The 14,747-nt window shown below is 38.4% G+C and overlaps 1 protein-coding gene across 3 annotated transcripts in view; it reads left to right on the top strand.

Annotated features, from left to right (window-relative positions):
- The window catches only part of LOC139720919 (proline-serine-threonine phosphatase-interacting protein 1-like), a 91,946-nt gene that overhangs the window by 35,071 nt on the left and 42,128 nt on the right, over positions 1–14,747 (top strand). For all 3 annotated transcript variants that reach the window (XM_071632250.1, XM_071632251.1, XM_071632252.1), the window contains exons 3-5: positions 982–1,056; positions 3,432–3,636; positions 11,540–11,638. In XM_071632250.1, coding sequence (XP_071488351.1) covers positions 982–1,056; positions 3,432–3,636; positions 11,540–11,638 — 379 coding nt within the window. The remainder of the gene's footprint in view (positions 1–981; positions 1,057–3,431; positions 3,637–11,539; positions 11,639–14,747) is intronic.

The raw sequence follows: 14,747 nt of genomic DNA, 5'->3' as shown, positions 1-14,747 counted from the left end.
ATATGATTTATGCAATTTTTAGGTTTATGACAGATCTAAAATGAAATAAGAATGTGCTGTTCTATAGGCTTGAAGAGATTGTGTATTGCATCATGTATTGATTTTATTGTAAAGCCTTGTGTGCTTTATTGTTTATACATTTGTATGATCTTAATGTATTGTATCATTTGGACACAAATGTTCGGTGAGAGATCTGTATGACAAGAAATGATGCGGATTGATTGTAAAATATTACACTGTAGATTACTGTCACCTATCATTTGTCACTGTGGTTTGATAGGGCCCATAGAACCTATCGAACCAGTTTTATTGAAAGAAAAAGTTTCTTGTAAAAGTGGAACTTTTCGCGCTCGGCCGGGTAAGAAGAGTTTCGCGGGTTTTTAATTCCGTGGAATCAAGACATCAACTACTGGAACATATGGCAAGCAAAAATATTTGCGTGCTCTTATCTTCACGCTAGTTTCTGGTCGCGCGAAATACGTGAAAATTTCAACACCGCGAAAATTTCCACTTTTAGAGTAACAACGTGAAAGTTTCCACTTTTACAGTACTTAGCATTACATGCTATTTACCCCACCTCATCAATGGAGTGCCAGGTGCATGTTTGTCAGGCGAATTATGGTGGAGTTCCACATAGATATTTTCCATACTTGTATGCGTTCACTGCCTAGTACGCTTTCTGATATCAGCTGCAACAGCCTGCAAGTGTCAACTGATGGACTATTCTAGTCACCTGTTCTAAACGCAAGTTCATTCTTTGATTGAACACAAATTCCATTTAAATAGTTGCATCAGGCAAGCTTAATGCATTATGCGGCTTTGAAAACAAGTGAAGTGCCTATTCCTACAACTGAGAAAAAAAGAGAGGTCATTTGTACCAATGTGTACATGAGCTAATTACGCACTGGCTTATTCTGTGGAATATTTACAATAGAATTGATCATGGTTACCAGTATGCTCTCCTTTTCCCCTCTTTGGCAGGGCCAGAGCAGAGGACACTTTTGGGAGGAGTCTGCAGAGGATAGCCAAAAATGCTACGGGAACGGAAGAAATTGGGTGAGTGCATGCTGCTGTTAGGCCCATTCGCATTATGTGAGAGTTACCGATTTTTGGATTGTGTTGTAAAGTAACAAATCAAGATTATCAGCCGCAGTCCACGTATGATGGCCAAAAAACTAATTTGGCCACAAGTGAAACTGCTGGATATTTGCATAATGGCATACTTTCCTCCTTTTTTCGTGAAGCCAATTTGAATAATCAATAAGAACAGATGATTTTAAAAAAAACAAAAACTTGTAAACAGTCTGGAGAATTTAGAAATATTCAAAGCAGGAACTTACAAATATTTGGTGACTTTGTCAGTCATTTGTGGTGACAGCCAGGCCACACATTAGTGGGTGAAATCAGTTTGTGGCAACAAGCCACACATAATTAGTGGGTGCAATCTTGTTCGACTGGAAACTGATACAAGGGTTTTCCATCTACCATGTATGGCAATTTGTATGGTTTGTAACAAGTTTCTGACCATCAGCATTTACCAGGGCATGAAGGCAGGCATGGAAGGGGGTCCTCATTCAGTCCCTCTCACAGAGTTTTGTGTAGACCTGCAGTCTTTGTGATCATAGGGCCCTGACGTGTGCTGTATTTATCATGACGTCATCAGCACTCTTACTATTCATGGAAACTTTGTCAGGCAGTCATCGTAGCAGTTTCATGAGAGGCATATTATCATACGTTTTGTTCAGTAGGGTGAAGAGTATAGTCCCATTCAAATCACTCCTGGATATTTTACAATCGATTCAGCACAGATATGGGAATTAAGGACTTTGGGTTTGTCCATTTAAATACGTACATGTAGTTCTAGATGTTCATGCTTTGCCGTGAATAATTTGTGGTACAATAATGCATCCGTGATATTGTACTGATGTTGTATGAATGAAATGAGAAGTTTAATCTGCTTTTTCAAATGAATTTATAAAGTGACATCAAATGAGGGAATGGTATAGAGTTTCATGAATATATTGTCATATGCTTCTTCCAATCTGTATGTACAACACATTGTATGCGGTGAAAATGCGCAAATACATGCATTAGAACACGATTCCATTAGTTTCTTTAACATTTGATGTTCAACTTTGACAGAACATCTGTCCTTCTTCTCGTTTGATTTACTCTGTTGATTGAAAGTCAACTTTAGAATGATACTCAATTGCACTTTAACTCAGTGCCAATTTGCCCAAGTGTGAGAAAAAGAAACACCCAGTGTACCATGGTACCCAATGTAGCCTATTTATGTGCTCAGAAAATGGGCAGAAAGCATGCCTATTCAAGTCACATTTATTTGTGTGTCTTGGTGTCTAAAAGATGATTGTATTGCATAAGAGTTTGAGTCAGTAATTGCCTGCCTGTGCTGAACTCATCTTTGTGCCAGATGATAATCCTCCCATTTTTTTTTTTGCCATCATGTGACCTTGTTCTGAGAAATTTTAAACATGACTGTTTTTTTCTCTCTCTCAGACAAGGAGAAATTCCCAACTGACAAGGTGAAAGCTGTTTGGAATTACAGCATGTAAAGAAATGTGCCAACAAGCTGACATATTGTAGATGTAAAGTCTGATGAATCAGAATAGTCTGACTGCCATTAAGATATCAAATGTGGTATCCTGTGAGACTCTTAGAATAGCCACTCTTCTCATATGACTGTGACATGAGCCCCTAAAAGGGAATCCTCCTCCTCCCCCCACCCCCCCCCCCCAAAAAAAATGAAAACAAAACTCCACAAAAACAAAGTATATTGTAAAATACGATATATTCGCGGCATGAATTTTTCGCGAATTGGAGCCGACGGGCTTTTTTGCGGCATGAAATTTTCGCGAACTGCCACTGGCATTCAATGCATATAGTGTAGACAAGAACTTTCGCTTGCATTTTAATTTCGCGAATCTTTCCGCTCTCGAAATTCATGAAATTAAAATGCACGCAAAACATTCCTCGTTTTACAGTATTCTGTGGATTCAGGGAATACAGCAAGGGGTAGTGACATCTTTAATAGTGGAAGTAAAATGATCTGAAGAAAATTATCGGAATGTATACTTCATTTCTTGTAGTTATAGTTTTTCCTGTGTCTAATGCTAATCTGAAAGTTGATCTCATTAAAGTGTGACTACTCTGTCAAAATCGAAGCAAAGATATTTTCAAAAGTAGAGTGCAGCCTACAGGATCAGGCAGAGGTGAACATTGCAAGAAATCTGTAGGAGTTAACAGAAAGATTTTAACGGAAACTTACAAGTGTATGAAAGTAAACCTAGATGAAATTTGCAGTGAAGAGTTAAATGCAAAGGCTCGCCTAGGACATCCATGTTAAACCAACCTAATTTCTAGATATCTTTCTCGCTTCCTCTCTTTGACACCAATCCCCCATGATGCTTCAGTGGCCTGCGAGGGGCATGGGATGAGCTTGTTAGCCGGACAGAGCAGATGGGCACCTCACACGTCCAGCTGGGGGCCAAAATGGTCGAGGAGGCCAAGAAGATCGAGGACTTCCGAGAAGCCCAGAAGGAGAAGAGGAGGAAACCAGAGGAGTCGACGAAGAAGACACAAGCCGTCAAGAGGGACTGGTTCAACAAGGTTATACAGGTGGGTCAACCAACTGTTTCTATTATAAGCTATTACAATTGATGGATACAGTGTACTTCATTTCCTGCAGCCTAGTAACGAAGTAACATTAAATTCTTTTGCCTGCTCCCTCCAATTCCATTCCATAGGCAGAAATTCTCTATAGTTGTCGTATGGTTGTTGCTCGGTACAATGTAGAACAAGCCTCTGGCAAGCTGTGTGGTTTTTAACCGGTTGAGGACGGACTGATGTTGCTGACAACACACATTTCCCATAGACACCTGCCCGGGACTTGTCCTCAACGGACAACTTTTGTGAATACTGCATGCATGAGATCTTTTAATCCATCGACAAAATCAGTCTATTGGATCAACAGATTCTCTTTTATTTCATAGGGGCTGTTTGGGAGGGGAAGACTGTTGGTTCTGGCTGGATTAAAGGAGACCTCTGGATGATTTTCAGACTTTTGCATTTGGACGTTTCCACAGTAAATGGGCACTTTTCAGGGATGTCTCTTTATTTTTCTGTTTCCGATGTGCAGTACCCTGAATACAATCTGATCTTCAAGAACACTTCAATGAAAGATAACTTTGTCCCCAAATTGCTTCAAACAAGCAATCAATTAAAATTGATGCCAAAATGAAAAATTTCTGGGTGAACGCGTGTAATGCAGGACAGAAGTCTATGTACTAACATATGAAGGTCAAATTATGAATGCTCATTGAAACTTTGCTGTTTTTCAATTGAATGGCTTAATTTTGATGAGAGAAGATAATAACAGCTGTACAATTTCTATTGAAAATTGTGTTTTGATACTATTTCTAGACTTAGTGATGAACGCATGTAACATGGACAGACCAAAACGCGACAAGACAAAACTCCTAACCCTACACCTAACCCTTACCCTAATCTCTACTCTCACCTTACCATTAACCAGTATTTAGCCTGGGGGGGGGGGGGGGGGGTAATTGCCCGGATACAATGGCAGACATGTTTCCATCAAACACAATGAGTAGCCTATCTTGCGAATCGGCGAAAAAACAGACACCATATCATTACAGAAAATATCTGTCTCTTCGCACGCAATAATTTGTCCCGCATGTGGTAAAATCTGTCCTTTTATATTTGCGCATCATCGTATTATACTTTACACAGTTTTTCATTTTCTGTGAAAATGTGAAAGCTACATGTACAATAGAAGGAAGTCACTCAATGTATCACTTTACCAGGAAGTTTCCCATTAATTGTCATCTTCTGGTTCTCTTGACTACAGGAAGAGAGTTTGATATTAAACGATACATGTACTGTCTTTAACTTTTACAGTATTTCAGTTTTGATGAAATTGATCTTTATGGCATTGCTGATGGGATTCTTGATAATAGATAACTTGAAACAAGTGACTTCACAGAGAAAAATGATTATATGGTTGTTGAGCTCTAGCCAAGAAACACAATGGGAAAGTTCAGCAGCGTACCAAATTCCAAAACAAACATTGAGAAAATATCTCATCATTTTGAGTATAGTATTCCACAAAACACTCTGCTGTGTACACACAGTGTTTAATGTTTAAAGGTATTTGCTTCAAGGGTAGTGTGAAAACTAAATCCACCAAAATCCTTTAGTTGTAAAACCAAACAACAGTGTAGTAAATGACAGGAATAGTCCATTGTATCATAATATTTGTGTGACAAACATATTAGATATGTTCCTTTGTTAACAAATATATTACTAATGGCATTGAGAAACTTTCCCCTGTTACATTCAAGCTTTTGCAAAGTCTGCCAATTTGCTACAGTATGTCTGTGATACACTTCCCACAGACATGATTATTATTGTTTTTTTTTTACATTGATCTAAAACGATACTGAATTGCAATGAATCCTCATGATAGCTTTAATTATGATTTTATCATCTCTCATGGTTGTGTTTGTACATGAAGGGCTGATGAAAATGTCAATGAGGTTTTGTGTCTCCTCCCAATGACCATTTCTCCCTTTGGGATTGAGAAGAAAACACATGATAGTAACCCTTTGTGTGCTGTGTGCGATGACTGGCACAGAGATCCCCATAGTCTTGTGCACACTGTCAACAGTCTCTGGTGCAGAAAGGGTATAAAATATTGAAGGAACATCTTTACTTTCACATACAGGAAGTGAGGGACACTCCCCCTGACTGTGACAAAACTAACACTTATCCTTCCCTAATTCCTGCCACATATACGACAAGCAAATATCGTAACGAGTAGATATCCTCTTTGCTCCCAATTGGTGACAACACTGATCCCCCCTCCCCCCACTATCACACTATCTTGAGCTGGTGTTAAAAGATCAAGAGGGGGGTCTCGTAGATGGTCGTTGTCCCTGGAAACGGTGGGAGGATCAGAGCAGAAATAGACAGACGGCAGACGACAGTTTGGAAGACAGACGACAAACTGTCATGACCCAGTGCGCTATCTTGGGATCCTGGCAACAAAGTGCAATAATTATGGCAGGGCCGTTGTGGTGAACAGAACTAACACTGGCAGGATTAGTTTGGGCAGTAAAAAATAGAAGACTAGTGTAATCATGTCATAAGGATCTCTCATATGTGCACTTCCACACCATTTTAAGTTGGCTGTACTAAATGGTGTAAATTCATGTGAATGTAATGATAGAAGTTTCATAATAAACTGTCAGATAGTCATTCAAAACTGTCAACATTAAAACCCTTTTCTTCCAGACTGAGTGTGAAAAAAACAAAGTTTGGTTATGTTTGATAGCTGTACAGTAAACAAATTCAGTCTATAACTAGTGTAGTATTCTTATCATTTTACCGTATACATGTACATGATGTCAGTCCTGCTCTGTTTGTTTGTTTGTTGTTGTTTTTTGTGTGTTGTATGTTCTATTTTGGTTTTGTTTTATATTGTTTGTATGTACTCGTGTTGTTAGTTATGCCAGATACAAACTGTGCTTTTTGATGCTATGCTTCCTTCAGAAATGTGCATAAATTGTTGTTCTGTTTAATGATTTGGTATTGAAGGAAATATTACTTTGAATTGGAAAATTTTTCATTAAAATCAGACATTAACTATGAAGTTTGCGATTGAATTTTAAAGTTTCACTTTTTTTTTGTGTGATGAATACACACAAATTGGAAGAGGTGGTGATCTCACCTTCCAACTCTCCTATTGGTATGTACACTGAAATTTGATTGAAATTATATCTTGTTGTTGTTGCTGTTGTTGTTGATCATATATCAACTGCAACCTCTTTCTACCTAGAAGTCATTAATTGCTAGGTCATTACGAGACTACAATGATGTGCTGTATCTTTTTCTTGTTATTTTCCCATCAGAAAGGGAAATTTAGTCAATATTTTGTGTACATTTAATGGGAAACCATTGTCGCCTCTGCCAATAGTTGCACCAGCACTGATTTATATGGTGAAAACGTGAGAAACAATAAAAATCCCCTAGCTTTCTTTCACATGTTTATAGGTCAGATTCTGTTGAAACCTCTACCCAATGTGATTGTCTGATTCTATTCTGTGTATCAAAGCTTACTAGAACTTTTACCCCAAGTGTGCTCATATGACTTTCACTCATATGCCTAATTCAATTTTTAATTTAACAGTCATGCGCATGTGCCCAGTCATGATTTTTTTGTAAAACTTTGGTATTACCAGACTATTTTCGCTGTCTTCACTTTTTCACTTAAAAAAAAGTTTTACATCCTATAGAATGTCAACAGGCCACTTAAAAGTAGTTAATACCCCATTCCACAGAGATTTCTTCTCATCGGTCACTCGTCGGAGGCAAAATTTTGTTACTTCCCTCCACCCGCCGAAGTGTATCGCATTGCAGTCTGATGAATCTGAATTGCGTTGCTCAACTATCATGTCAGTGCCAGACATTGCTCGTGTGATCCTCATCGGACGATCTTGCCTCAACAGATCACGCCCAGCGTGTCTGACACTGACCTGATAGTTGACCAGCACAAGTCGGATTCATCAGACCAGCCATCCGATACACTTTCATGGGTGGTCAGAAGCAACAAAACTTTGCTTCTGCTGAGTGACAGATGAAAAAACATCTCTGTAGAATGGGCACATAAGAGGGCTTCATTTTTGTGTAGATTTGTAAGGGCACAAATGAAGGAAAAAAAAATGTTTGATTTGTCTATGGTCGTTTTGACAGCCAGTTTGTGAAGGCTGCCAGCATGACTCGCATGTTTCTCTTCTTTGGAATGGTCTCTGTGGAAGTGTTGAAGTGCCAAAGTGCTTCAAGGGCAGTGGTGCAGACTGTTGCTGTGAAACACTTAAGTATCAAAGACAGGGTGACAATATCAACACCACTGCCAGAATGGTGCAGAATATAGTCAGCACAAGTTGTATGGCAAAGCTCTGCTGTAAGACTTGTAATGTACTAGTATTTTGAAGAAAAAAAAATGACTGAAATTCTCTGTTTTGTGCTTGATCAATTTCCATCTACTCTGAATCTTTTGGACCTGCCCACTTATTCTTATTCTAACTCCCATCGCCCCCCCAGAAAAAACAACCAAACAAATCAAAACCAAAAACAACAAGTTTAGAAACCCTTTCAAACTCAGTATACAGACTTCCATATCAGCACATTCATACACACAGTCATACACACACAACTTTTACATTAACACTGATATGACTATGCCATACAAATTATTGAATACGCCTATTGCTATTTGGTTTTTCATCTTTTGTTCTTGACATTTTCAAAAGGACTTCCCCTTAATGTGTTTCTGGATATGTCATATCAAGTGTTGATGAAGTTCTCAAAAGCAAAGTATGTTATACCGAACTGCTCTTTTGTGAGATGGTTTCACAAGTATAATAGTGATGTGTAGTTATCACATTAGATTGCTTGGGAAGTGAACTTGCTTGACTAGCAGTATTGTGCAAATCAGTACAATTCTGTTCCTAAGGTGAAAATCTCATGAGCAGTGAGTGCCAAATGCAAGATTTATCCTGCTTGTGGGGTGAGATGAAAGATGTCTGAGAGTCCTCGTAGAACCTACTCCTATTACAGTCTGCTTTTGAATTGGAATGTGAGGAAGCCAGCCTTGATCAAAAATAGCCATGGCATCAGAGCTGAGGTCAAATTTCCTTGTTGCAGTGACATCTACTTGTCATCTTTGCCCCTTTGATAAGTGCATGAAAAAGTCCTTATAAGTACTAAATGTTTATCTACTCTAAAACATGATATATTCGGGGCATGATTTTTTTTTGCGAATTGGAGCCGATGGCCTTTTTTGCGGCATGAAATTTTCGCAAAGTGCCACTGGCATTCAATGCATATAGTGTAGACAAGAACTTTTGCGTGCATTTTCATATTGCGAATCTTGGTGTTCGCGAAATTCGTGAAATTAAAATGCACGCGAACATTCCTTGTTTTACAGTATTTATTTCTACAATCAGTTTGCATATAGTTAGCTGCCTGAAAATAAACATGATTACGGCCCTATGCTTTCATTAATCCTCTGTGAATGCTCGCATGCATTTATCAGTTGACTTCTGGCACAGAGTTAAGGTTTCCAAACAACTTTTGGGTAGTTTTGGGCATTTGATAAATGCAAAGCTGTGTTTTAATTATGGGGTTAGAAATGCATTCGTGAATGGGGTGAAAGTGCAATCGCAAACTTGTTAAAGCCAGATATGCGTCGTTTTAATATGCGTCATTTTGAAATGCGTTTATAGCTTGGACCTGCCCATGCCAACCACTGCCAATTGTTCTACATGTACACATCTACGCTCCTTGCGTCAAACTGCGCAGTGACAAGGCCTTCCAGTGGACTTACAACAGAGTTGATAAATGCAACAATGCAAAAAATGCGATCCGAAAGGTGTTTGCAAACACGTTTTATATAACTCTGTGTCAAACATGGGAAAGTTGATAAATGCAGCCCAAGATTAATGGCATCTGTTAACACATAGAGAGAAAGGCATTCTGTAACTCTGTGTATAATAGCAGTGCTTTGCAGTGCATCTCACTTTAAGGAGATGTTTTTAAAGGCAGGAAGGGTATAAAGGGATGAATCTTAGAGCGTTTCATATGTGATAGTAAGAATGAATATTCCAGGCTCGTTTACAAAACTGTCGTGCCTCGATCGAAGAAACTTGATGACTGCCTTATCAGATTTCGTTTTTAATTGTCTTTGCTCTTCTTCTCTCGTATGCTGTAACTGGAAGACTTGTGTATAAGTACAGGAAATAATGTGAAAGCAAATCACTAGGACAGTTTTGATACAAAGCTGAACAAACAGTAAGTGAAAGTCATTGTTGAGGGGGAGTATGAATCATGTAACAGAGCTCTCTAATCTATGGGCTTCTCAAATTGCAGTAAATGACCAGACATGGTTCTAGCTCCTGTTTTTCAGTGCTTGCCATTTTCCCCTGCGTGCCATGCAAGGATTTTATAGTTAGATTGTTTCTACTCTCTTGAAAATAAAAATTCTGTGAACATTCATGACATTAAACATTTGCAAATTAGAGTCAGTGGCCATTTTGCAGCATGAGACTTTTGCAAATTGCCAACCATGACAGTGTACAGCATTGTACCCCTAGTTGGCATTCAATGCACTGTGTAGACAGAAACTCCTCGTGTGAATTTTCTTTTGCAAGTCTTGGTTCCTTGCCAAATTGGCAAAAGTTTCTTGCATACAAAAATTTCTTGATTCACGGTACACAGTCAAACCTGCCCTAGCAACCACTTGCCCAAAGCAACCACATGGAAATCCACTACAGGGAAAACAAGTGCAGGGGTAGTTATAAACCTTGTATTTAAAGCAACAACCTGTCAAAAGTGACCATAAAGTGTGACCGTTAAGTGTGCTCAATGACCACTCACTTCTTCAGGAAATGTCAGTCACCTCAACAGTCTCCATCACTTTAAATTTATATTTTTAGGGGTTGTTTCTAGGAAAGCATCTATAAGAAGAAGAAGAAGAAAAAAAACCAACACCCTAGCCTTTTTGGGGTAATCAACTCCTATGGTCATTGTCAGTGCCTTATAGCCCCCTTCCATGGTCATTTAACCCCAGCAGCACTTATCAGGGCTAGCTAACCCTGTGGCCCTTGTCAGGACTATTGTGTAGCTAGCTCTGCAGCCCTTGTCAGGACTGAAATGACACAGAATGAGAAACATTCATGTCAACACATACAAAAAAAAGCAAACAAAATAAAAGTTACACTGTAAGAGTGACAAAAAGCAAATAATAAACATGCTGTTGGCATGAATGGTAATCTAATAGAGAAATCTTGTCAACTAAAGTATTTAATGCTTGGTTGGAAGTACTTTGGATGTAAATGTACTGTGTTATTTATAAAGGAAAGTACAAAAGGTAACAGCAGTCATTATATATTTTGTTTAGTGTTTTTTTGTGTGTGTGTGTTCATGTAAATGACTTTACATGAGTGTAGATATAGTTTATATTGGGATGAGCATGTCATCACACAAAGCAATGAAAATGCCTATTACAATCATGGCTATCGCATTGAACCTGTCTACAACAACCACCTGTGTATTACGACCACATTTCATTTTTCCCTCGTGGGTTTGACTGTATCTCCCTCTTGTCAAAACTGATAAGCATGAATGCATGGTGTAAATGCACACATGTCTCATGGATGAAATGTGTCAGTGGGTTAATACACCCATGAAGCAAAGTTGAATGCAGCTAGTTTTATGCACTGTACATTAACCCGTTGAGGACGGGCTTATTTTGCTACAACACACATTTCCCACAGACACCTGCCCGAATTTACTCGGGACTCGTCCTCAACAGTTACAACTTTGTTCACCCCTCCCCCCTCCCCTCTTCCCTCTCCCCTCTCCCCTCTCCTCATCTTACCCTCACTCCCTCTCTCTCTTATTTTTTTTTCATTCATTCTTTCTTGTTTTCTGTGCCCAGGCCAAAAAGACCTATGAGAACCGGTGCAAAGATCATGACCAGGCAGATGACCACTACATGAAGCAGAGACTGGTGGTCACTCCCAAGGAAGTAGACAAGGTATAACCTCCCCCCCCCCCCCCACCTTTTTCTGTGGTTTTATCATAAATGATAGAAAATATAATCTTTTGTAATAAATAAAAAGTCATAATGTCTTCCTCAGTCAAAGAAATTAAGCAAATGAGAAACATCAGTGAAGGTATGAAAATTTTAAGTCCACTATTAAAAAAAATGTCAGTAGAAAAATATGAAGACTCAAATACAATAGTCTTTGGTCTTCTGATGTGATAGTTGTCTTACCTCCCTGGTGAAACCCATGGCAGCTACGGTATATGGAGCTGTAAGTAACTGTGCTCAGTCTACTGACTACAGTGTACAATAAGAAGGGATTCAAGCAATCTTTCCCAGTGATTTGCTGATGCAGGGTACACACTAAATCAAATAAGGTAGTTTACCATATTTTTTTTTTCTGCTGTCACACCTGCATCTATATCCACAGATTCTAACACATCAGCATACTGGAAACACAGCGATAACCTTGACCATATCATGCCCAAGTATTTCCCCATAAAAATTACTTTGCATATTCCTTCTGTTATTTCGCTGTTTCTATATTATCAGCTTTAATTGATATGGATAGGACTAAGATTCCTACTTTACATATACATTTTTTGCTGTTGTTGTTGGTCAGAAAGAGTTGGACTCTAGACTGAACCTCCAGAAGTTAATGCCACAACATAATCACCATAGCATCCCCAAGCTACAATAGCCATGCAGATGATCATGATACTTTGAATTAGTGTTATGTGATGTTCGTCATTAGCTTTAGTCAGGAAGTAATACATTTGCCACCCGTCTGTGAATTCACATTTTCTGCATGAATTGCAGCTCAATCTTTTCCCCAGGGTATCATATTCCTAATCAAAGCTAATGTACAGCATATATCAATTCCTCAGATGAATTCACGAAAGAGTTGACTTTTTTTTTTTTTTTGGGGGGGGGGGGCATTATTAGTTTATCCAAATTGATGAGAAGATTAGGGTAGGCTTGTAACAAATGAGGGCACACACCAACTATGTTGTAATTCCCAAATAAATGCATCAAGTGGATGTCTGATATTTAAGTGTCAAAATTTTTGAAGTGATCTCTTCTTTTTTTATTCAGTTAAATGATATTTAAAACACTGTAACTTTGGTTTATCTAAATTGATGAGAAGATTAGGGTAGGCTTGTAACAAATGAGGGCACACACCAACTATGTTGTAATTCCCAAATAAATGCATCAAGTGGATGTCTGATGTTTAAGTGTCAAAATTTTTGAAGTGATCTGTTCTTTTTTTATTCAGTTAAATGATATTTAAAACACTGTAACTTTGGTTTATCTAAATTGATGAGTAGATTGGTATAGGCTTGTAACAAATGAGGGCACACAGCAACTATGTTGTAATTCCCAAATAAATGTGTCAAATGAATGTCTGATATTTTAAGTGTCAAAATTTTTGAAGTGATCTGTTATTTTTTTATTCAGTTACTGTAAAAGTAGATATTTTCACGCGACTAAGTTTTCGCACTTGGCTGGGTAAGAAGAGTTTCGCATGTTTTTAGATCCGCGGAATCAAGACATCATGCACAGGAACATATGGCGAGCAAAAATATTTGCGTGCTTTTATTTTTGCGCAAGTTTATGGTTGCGCGAAATGCGCGAAAATTTCAACACCACGAAAATTTCCACTTTTACAGTAAATGATATTTAAAACACCATAACTTTGGTTTATCTAAATTGATGAGAAGATTGGTGTAGGCTTGTAACAAATGAGGGCACACAGCAACTGTTGTAATTCCCAAATAAATGTGTCAAATGAATGTCTGATGGTTTAAGTGTCAAAATTTTTGAAGTGATGTGTTCCTTTTTTGAGTTGAATGATAGTAAAAATACTGTAATGCTTGAGGCGGAAATGCCTTCATAATAAAAGTGTTTATCAAGGCAGGGCTTGGGGATCGATCAGTTTAGAGAGTATTCAATCAGTAAAGTTTCATTTGAAAAACGGAATGCTGTCGGAGGTGAATTCTCTGTCTGAGAGTGAGTATGAACATCAGTTTGGGAGATCCGTTGGTTAGGAGCGTGCTAAGTGCACGTGCGATGTTGGTGGCATCACCGTCATGTGAGTCGATTGCCTCTCTCGGTACCCCTCATCATCACAAGGTGCAGCAGTTTATTAAACAGATTCCACTTTAATAAGCATTCCCGTCTCCACGGGCAACACAAGGGAAGGGGGGAAATCCAGCATACCAGTGTCTTCTGACTGGAGGTTGGGTGATAGTAGACCTCGTAATTCGGATTGTGATAAGAGTATGTTACGAGTAGAGGAAACTCTTAATCAAAAAGAAGAAAAAAATGTTCCATTCCTCGTTATTCTCTCATGAAAGTTGTCTGAGGTGTGTGCAAATCCAGTTTGGAAAATGGTCTCAAATTGAAAGATTTTGAAGAGTGAACTCATGACTTCTTACTCACATATTAACTTCTTTCCAATCAAATTTCTGCACTATCACTCGCCACTTTTATATTGGAATGTTTGAATACTTGATAGATTGTATATTATGTCATACATTTTAGAGAGCCTATTTTTTTTTTTTTTGAGAATTGGGACTTCCTGACTATTTTGCAATTGTGGTAAAATTACGTGTGCCAAGACTTAGGTCTGTTATAAACCGTATTATCAAGCACCTTGTTCATATCCAATACTGTGTACTAGTACATGTACATAATTTGTAGGCCCCTCACATAATACTGTAAAAGTGGAAATTTTCACGGTGTTGAAATTTTCGCGCATTTCGCGCAACCAGAAACTAGCGCGAAAATAAAAGCACATGAATAGTTTTGCTTGCCATATGTTCCTGTGCGGGATGTCTTGATTCCGCGGCATTAACAACACGCGAAACTCTTCTTACCTGGCCAAGCGCGAAAAATTAGTCACACGAAAATATCCACTTTTACAGTATGCACATTGCATTTATGTTAGAATCAGTTGATATTTTTGCGGTCAAAAACATTCAGAATAGCACCCCTGCCATATAAATGACATTATATACAGTATGTGTGTATGTAGAGTGGTTAAATATAGGGTGTATATATTATGCACTTGTATCATGTATCTGTCCATCTGTCTGTC

This window comes from Diadema antillarum, unplaced genomic scaffold, assembly GCF_040938485.1.
Source record: "Diadema antillarum isolate AM-2024a unplaced genomic scaffold, OU_Dant_1.0 scf00000134, whole genome shotgun sequence".
In the NCBI taxonomy this organism is placed as follows: Eukaryota; Metazoa; Echinodermata; class Echinoidea; order Diadematoida; family Diadematidae; genus Diadema; species Diadema antillarum.
This window is presented reverse-complemented; position numbering and strand designations above follow the sequence as displayed.